Raw genomic sequence first — 8,358 nt, 5'->3', positions numbered from 1 at the left:
CCGGCGACTGATCTGCCTCGCCTGGGAAGAGCGCAATGACGGTGCCAACTTGGGCCAGTGAAGCAACATCCTCCACAACTAGATTGAAGAACAAAAATGACAGCAACTTGTATGTTCCCCTTCCCCCAGTTCCCCAGCGCTGTTCCCATCCCCCCAATTCCCCAATAAAAATCTTAAAAAAAAATGTTTAATTTCCACTGTGTAAATCAGTGATGAACCAATTTGAAAGAACAAAGTAAGCATAGACTCTATCAACAGTATAAATTAGGCCATTTATTTAAGTATCATAACCATGTTATGGAGTTATGTATGAAACACCTAAAGACTTTATATATAATGTGTTGTAAAACGCTTACACTTTATTCTCCTGTTCTGGAAGATTTTTAAACCACGTCCTGGTGATTAAGATAAGGTCAGCAATTTGTGCAAATGTTTTTGTATCATGTAGCTATGACTACTGTTCTCTCTCTCTCTCTCTCTCTCTCTCTCTCTGGTTATAAAAGTCCTTTGTCTCTTCAGCTTTCAACCTTTTGTTTTTACTTTTTTTGTCTGTGTGTGATACTCAGTGCAGCAAAATACCTCTTTAGATGATAGAATAGTTATCAACATGTTTATTTGCACTACTACATAAAAACTTTTGTGATTGTAATGGTTTTATTTTCCTATAAAATACAATCTTTATAAATATAAATATTTCTAATTCTTGGCTCCTTTTTTAGGCCAACAATTTCTAACCCCTTTCTTCAACAACTAATGTAATTTTTCTTCATAGTAAAAAGATTATGCTACTAAAAGAAGTGGGTAGTCACTCTAGACACTGATCTGTATTTTTTCTTTTTTATGGGCAGAAAAACAACAACAATGGATTTTAATTAGCAATATTCAGATTTTTTATGTTCTTTATTATTTATGTTCTTGAGATTTATAGACTCAGTTTTCATCCAGAACTTATTTTAAAATTTTTAATTTCCACTGTCCATATCAGTGCTTTTATTATTAGATTTAGTATTTATTATTTGAGGTCATTTAACAATATTAGGACAACTTGTTCTGACTTGAATTAGATTAAATAAAACTGATCCTTTTTCAAGTGGCAGCTGGTTCCAATACCCTATGATACTTGTGTATCTCTTTATCTTTACTGTAGGCTTCTTGAAGGTGGGTACCTTCTAGCTAGTCCCTTGTTTTCTTTAGGGTCATCTGATGTTCATGTAGAAAGCCTTTTTCTTGTTGTTGTTAAGCGAACGTTAACATTTCATTTGCTTCAGGATTAGGGTAAGTATCTTTCCAAACTGAGACATAGACTTCTTTGTCTCATTAAAGCTGGTCATTCCTGTTTCAAATGGGCAGTTTCAGATACAGGCTCTAAAATCATGGCAAATCAGGAAATAGATTTAATAGGAAAGACAGATTTATTCTCACAGGGAAAGAATTGCCACTTTAATTATCAAAGGGACTGATTTTTGTCTGTTCTCTTCAATTTTAGTAGAGAATGAAAAGGCTGGGTTGTTGAAACTACTCTACTTGAAATCTTTGCTTCTTGTGGCAATCATAAGCCTTTCTGCTGAGCAATTTGTGGTGAAGGGGAAATTACAAAAGAAAAACCAAAAAACCAGATAGACAGTATACCTTTGTTCAGAAAGTATTGATAATATGATAATTTATTCAGTAAAGACAAGTATATTTATTGTTACTTCCTAATCAGCAAAACTTATTTCCTTTTTGCCTTTTTAGGAAGTATACTCCCAAACTGAGCCCAAGATGCAAAGTTTGGTTCAATGGGGGTTAGGTAAGTTGATTTTTAATAAGGTATAATCACTTTCATTTAACATTGGAATCTTTAACAGGGGTTCCAAGGATGGGCTCCAGGAGATCTGTGAATTCCTTAAAATTGTATGCAGAATTTTAGCACTGCATTAAGTTTTTCTGGAAAGACAATCTTTTCATTAGATTTCAGAGGATTAGTGTCCCCAAACACTCAGGTAAGTCTCTTTAAGATCATTACCACCAAGGCTGCCGGTTCGATCCCCACATGGGCCAGTGAGCTGTGCCCTCTACAACTAGATTGAAACAACTACTTGACTTGAAGCTGATGGGTCCTGGAAAAACACACTGTTCCCCCAATTAAAAAAAAAAAGGTCATTAGGATTGTTGGGCTAGCAAGTGCAGATACACTGGATTTTTTTTCTTTAAATCTTTTCCAGGTGCAATGTCCCTAACTCATGCTAACTCACAGTAACTCATCAGTAGGGTTCCAGAACCAGGAGAGCTCTTTTGCACAGCTGTTAATAAACTTAAGAAGTTTGGGGCAGGAAGGAACTGGGTTGGTGTGCCTAGGAAAGACCTTATTGCATAATTAGTAGTGCTTTTACATTTTTTTCATTGTTTTCTGTTGTCCTTGATTGTTTGCCACATCCACTTAACACATACCCTCATAAACTGGATTCACAGTCTATGACTAATCTCAGTTAGGAACTGCTAACGTATTTCATTCCCCTTATTGGGCATCTCAGGAAATCAAACTCTTGTTTTTACAAGTGTTTGTTTCCATGACGGAATAAAACATACATGAGTATAGTTATTTCTTGGCGAAGATCATCATAGAGTATTGATGTGCTGATAACCCTGAAACTACCAGATAAATGATTTTTTTATTCGAAGACAGACATATTAATAGCCTACCAGTTCTTTAAATTATTCATGTATGTTAATATGTAACATCTTCATTTTATTAATTTCATAAACATTTATTTAATGTTTATTATGTGCCAGAACTAGTCGAAATGCTGTAAAAATATTAATTTATATATAATCCTTGTAACAACCCTTGACAGGTGCTTTTTTACCTTCATTTTTTTACCTGAGGAAACTAAAGAACTGATCTTTTATCTGTACATATGTGACTGAGGAGTCCTCTTCATTGTCACCTGTCATGTCCCATTGATGCATAACAGTAGGCATTATTTGCAGTATGTCTTTTTTTCTTCTCTTGGACTCATAGTTACTGCAAAGGCTCTTGAGAAGAAATGTTCCATTGTGAGTTGTATTGTTGTCTGCCAAGGCAGTCATTCCATTTCACAGCAGTCATGGCCAAGACATGTTACCAGAAGCTGGGCTTCGGCTTCGGTGCAGTCTTACAGCATGCGTCCTTTCCCATTTCTTTGTCGGTAATTTACCCACTTCAGCTCAGCTCACCAAGGCCATCTGGTTGGCCTTCTAGCAAGTGCTCTGTGTGCATGCCTAAAACTGAAAACACTGTACCGGTAGGCAAAAATAAAGAGAAGTAGAAAATTGTTTCAAATGACCCAGATTAGAAGATGGAAAGTTAAAACTAGGTTAAAGACATAATAAGTAAAAGGCCAGATGAGAATTGATACCAACAACACAAGTCCTACAGTAGTGGTTAAAATGATCACTGTATTTCCCAGAGAACTCAGGAAGAGGAAAACTGGCATGTGTCTGGTATTATCTGGGGGAGAGAATTACTGACTCTTCCAATTAGTGCATCCCACTTACATTTGTTAAGTCACCATCATGGCAGGCTAATTAATACAGTGATACCAACCACTGAGTATAATACATTTTTCAATATTAGCACAAACACAGTCACAGACCTCTATCGAAGGTATAGAGGAAGGAGACTAGTTTTAATAGAGACTGGGGAGATGGGAGCAGTCAGGGAAAGATTTCTGAGCTGAATCTTGAAGGAACAGAGTTAGCCACACCAAAATGTGGGAGGGTGGGGTGGGACTTGAGTGGCATTGCACACACAGGGCACAACGTGATCAAGGCTTGGAGGTAAGACTCAGTATTGCGTGTGCCAGAAACCGGAAGTGGATAGGGAGTGCCGAAGATGAGGTTGAGAAAGAGATGTGAAGGCTTTTTAAGTCATGACCTAGCTGAAATGCATTTGTTAATTCATTCAGTATCCATCAACTCCTAGCAGCATTTTTAATAAATTATCTGTTGAGTGAACATCCACTATGACCACTGAGGAAAGTAACATGGAAATCTAAGCAATCCACCATTAAGGAATGGATGTTCTTGAGGAGTCATAAAATATACTCCTGATTAATTAAACACAAGATGGTTAATTAGGTACCACATGATTGTGTAGAGAATAAATATGATGGGACTTTAGAGGAGGAAGAGAGGTATGTGGGCTGATGAGCATAGGAAAGGCTTTTCTGAGGAAGTAGGACTTAGAGCTGGCTGTTACTTAGTGGGATTGGCTCAATGGAGAGAACAGGCGGCACCATGTGAATGAGGTATAAGACATGTTCAGGCATGGCAAATAGGCTCCTGTGTTGCATTTATTTTTATTTATTTTGTCACTATCAACAGTGACTATTTCCCGCATAGACTTGCACTACGAGTTTCCTTCATTATCCAAATTTATTCTGTTCTTGAATTCCAATGAGCTCAGATGGCAAAGGATACCTTTTTCCCTGAGTCTAATGTATTTGGTTCCTGAGTTTCAGAGAACAAGCAGCAAAGCTTCAGAGACGGATAGATTTATGCAAATCTACAGGCATACCTTGTTTTATTGTGCTTTGCTTTATTGCACTTTGCAGATACTGCGTTTTTCGCAAATTGAAGGTTTGTGGCAACCCTGCGTCGAGCAAGTCTATTGGCGCCATTTTTCCAATAGGCTCGGGTGATGGTTAGCATTTTTTAGCAGTAAAGTTTTTTTTAAAATTAAGGTATGTACATTGTTTTTTAGACACAATGCTTTCGCACACTTAATACACTGCACTGCAGTGTAAACATAATTTTGTATACACTGGGAAACCAAAAAAATTCATGTGACTCATTTTATTGTAGTGGTTTGAAACCAAACCCTCAATATCTCCCAAGGTATGCCTGTATTCTGTGTTTCTGTGTTTGGATGACAAGAGGTTGGATAGCCCTGAATTTCTATCTCTCCTCAGATGAACAGTTGATTCAGATCTGTTACCTTTAGGATGAAGATAACTTAATATTACTGTATTGTCAGTAGGTTGTCAGACCAAAAGTGTTTGGAAAGTGGATACTTGCTATGTGGATAGTAAATGTATATACAGTATATCACACAAAAAGAATGTGTTGAAAAGAGGCATATTAGGAGAAAGCCAAGAATATGTGTACATTATTTGAAAAGCATTTGATACTATATATGCTAGTAATATATAAGATTATTTTTGTTTTATTTTTTAATGCGCAATTTATGGAAACTGTTTCCTGGTGTGATTCTATTGTAGACAGCTATGAATATCTCCAAAATGCACCTCCTGGATTTTTTCCAAGACTTGGTGTTATTGGTTTTGCTGGCATTGTTGGACTTCTTTTGGCTAGAGGTAAGTACAGTTTTATGGGTGTTTTTTTAAAAATAGTTCAAAAGGGAGAGATAAGGTATATATTTGGTTCTTTCTTTTCATTTACCAGTTTTCAGAATAATGAGCTGGATCCTGAGTATGGCCTTCTTAATATATAATTGATAGGGTTATTTTCTCCAGAATATTTGATTTTAAGCATATATAGAAATTGTAAAAAATAAAATGAAAGAAATTGTATACTCTTTAGTTGAGAAAGAAATTACCATATTTTGCCATGTATAATGTGCACGTTTTTCCCAAATTTGTGAGGGAAAAATAAGGATGCGCACTATACATGGGTAGTAATAATTCCGTATCTATATATAAATGTTTTTAATTCTTTTATTTATGCTTATGAGTTAAAAGTGTAACTCTAGAAGTCAATAACAATACCCGTATGCAGAGTAATATTTTGGAACATGATAATCGGTTTTGTTGAACTTAGGACAAATTCACAATGACAGAGTTCTTGGCCTTCTGTTATGCATACATATCATAAATTTATTACCGGTGCATAACATTTTTTGTACCTTGTATCTGTTCTTTTGTAATTATTTGTTACATAAAATTTCTTGTACCATAATACGTTAAAAAAATAAATGCTAAAATTCCTTTATAATACAAAAAACAAGTACCTAAATGTAAACAAATAAAAATTTGAATTAAAAAGTTAAAACAAAAGATTTTTTCCCCTGAAAGTTTGGGCCCAAAACATGGATGCATGTTATACATGGGGGAGCATTATACATGGCAAAATATGGTAGCTATCATTTATAGGCACATTTACTTGATCAAACTACTGTTGCTCATTGGTACAGAAAGAGTGAACTTTTGTTAACCAAAGTCTGTCATACCTGAGACCCTGTTCCCAAGTTTCACTATTAAGATCAGGTTATAACCACAGTTAAAACAGTGATTTCAGAGATTTTACTGATTTTTTGATGTGTCATAGCTTCAATAAGAGATGATATAAATATTTTTAAACACTTACAATTAAAAGTTCACAGTGTCATCTTAAAAGTATTACTACACTACTCTGCTGGATTATAAAACATAGGAAATGAAGGATGATGAAATACTTCACTATAATGAGATGAATTATGAACTACTTGAAGTTTCACTGATTGTAACATTCAGACTTTACAAAAAATCCCTAAAACTGAAAGTTAATGAACCCTCTAATCAAACTCACATAACTACAGAGACTAGTTTGGCACCTATTCCTCCAATTTTAAAAACGTTTGCCGTACATGCCTTAGCTGTTATTTTAGAATTCTGGAGAGCCGCTGCACTGGCGCCACCCCTCCCACCTGTGGAATGAGCTCCTGTCGGAATTTCTGTGCCCTCCTCTTGTGTTGTGCGGAATATATAAGACTTAAATTTGGAGTTCATTTTTACTAATTAACTCGCAAAAGAGTTAAACCAACTTCTTTTCCTCCCACCCCTCTTCCATCCCCACTTTCTGTAAAACTGTCCAGAAAAGCATCCATGTCTTATTTAGGTAGTGTTGGCACTTATGAAAATCCCAAGGCCTGGGTGTTGGAACCTTGTCTAGTGTTAGGGAGCTGGGAATGTAGAATGCAGGGAGATGAGCGCTCCATTCCCTCGCCATTGTTAGAGCATGTGGGGAGGCCTGCCTGCAGCCCTAAAGAAAGCTCCCTGTGCCAGGTGTGCTTACGTTCCCACACTGTTGAGTGTTTATCACACACACATCCACTGGGGTGACAATCCTCAAGAGGATTGGGGACTGTGCTCTCCTGGGCAGAACAGCAGCATAAGGACAACCCACCACTGTGGATTCTAGGCCTTTGGTTTTGTTTTTTTTAATATTTATTAAATGTATTAGGGTGACATTGGTTAGTAAAGTTACATAGGTTTCAGGTGTACAATTCTGTAATACATCATCTGTATATCCCATTGTGTGCTCACCCCCCAGAGTCAGTTCTCCTTCCATCACCATATATTTGACCCCCTTTTCCCTCTTCTCCCACCCTCCTCCCCACTTATCCCCTGGTAACCACTACACTGTTGTCTGTGTCTATGAGTTTTTGTTTGTCTTGTTCGTTTGTTGTCCTTTGTTTTTGTTTTCTTGTTTATTTGTTCCTCATTTTCCTTTTATTGTGAGAGCTCAGTAGTGTTAAAATAATTTATAACCTTAATTCTTTTTCAAGAAAGTACGCATGTGCATACACACTCATTCACACATACTCAGCAACAGGTCTTTTCCTGTGGGTGCTGGGGAAAAGGGCCTGAGGTGAACAACATCAGGGCGTCACTAGGCAAGAGGAGTGAATGGTAGGTATGTTTATGGGTGGCCCGAGTGATCCTCAGGCCCCACCAGGTAGATGGTCCCCTATGCTGGCAGCAGCAGGATGGGCTCAGAAGGTCCCTCCTGGTAGGGCTTCTTTCTTTTTTTTTTTTCAGTCTAACATTTTATTCAGTTATTTTTAAATTTTATTTTTTAAAAAAAATTGTATATATTTAAGGTGTACAACACACACACACACACACACACATATATATATATATATATATATATATATAGTGAAATGATTACTACAACCAAGGTAATTAACGTATCTTCTCATACAATTACCTTGTTTTGTCATGAGAGCACCTAAAATCTCCTCTTAGTAAATTTCCAGACTTCATTATTATTAACTATAGGCACCCTGGTACATATTAGATCTCTAGACTTCATCCTACATAACTGCAACTTTGTACCCCTTGACCAACATCTTCCGTTTCCCCCACCTCGCCGCCCGTAGTAACTACCCTTGCTTCTGAGTTTTTGACTTCTTTTAGATTCTACATGTCAGTGAGATCATGCAATTTTTTTTTTAATTTATTGTTAGTTTCAGGTGTACAGAACAATGCAATAGTTACCCTTTTCACCCTCACAAAGTAAAAACCCCCCTCCCCCCATCCACTGCCCTCCCACCCCCATATCATGCTTATCTATTACAATTCCATTGAATCCGTTCCCGCACTCTACTCCGTGTCC

The 8,358-nt window shown here is 36.8% G+C and overlaps 1 protein-coding gene across 2 annotated transcripts in view; it reads left to right on the top strand.

Annotated features, from left to right (window-relative positions):
• APOO (apolipoprotein O) overlaps positions 1–8,358 on the top strand; it is a 63,148-nt gene that overhangs the window by 30,240 nt on the left and 24,550 nt on the right. For both annotated transcript variants that reach the window (XM_019626517.1, XM_019626516.1), the window contains 2 exons: positions 1,735–1,789; positions 5,241–5,336. In XM_019626517.1, the coding sequence (XP_019482062.1) occupies positions 1,735–1,789; positions 5,241–5,336 (151 nt within the window). The remainder of the gene's footprint in view (positions 1–1,734; positions 1,790–5,240; positions 5,337–8,358) is intronic.

This window comes from Hipposideros armiger, unplaced genomic scaffold (genome assembly GCF_001890085.2).
Source record: "Hipposideros armiger isolate ML-2016 unplaced genomic scaffold, ASM189008v1 scaffold_682, whole genome shotgun sequence".
Taxonomy (NCBI): Eukaryota; Metazoa; Chordata; class Mammalia; order Chiroptera; family Hipposideridae; genus Hipposideros; species Hipposideros armiger.
This window is presented reverse-complemented; position numbering and strand designations above follow the sequence as displayed.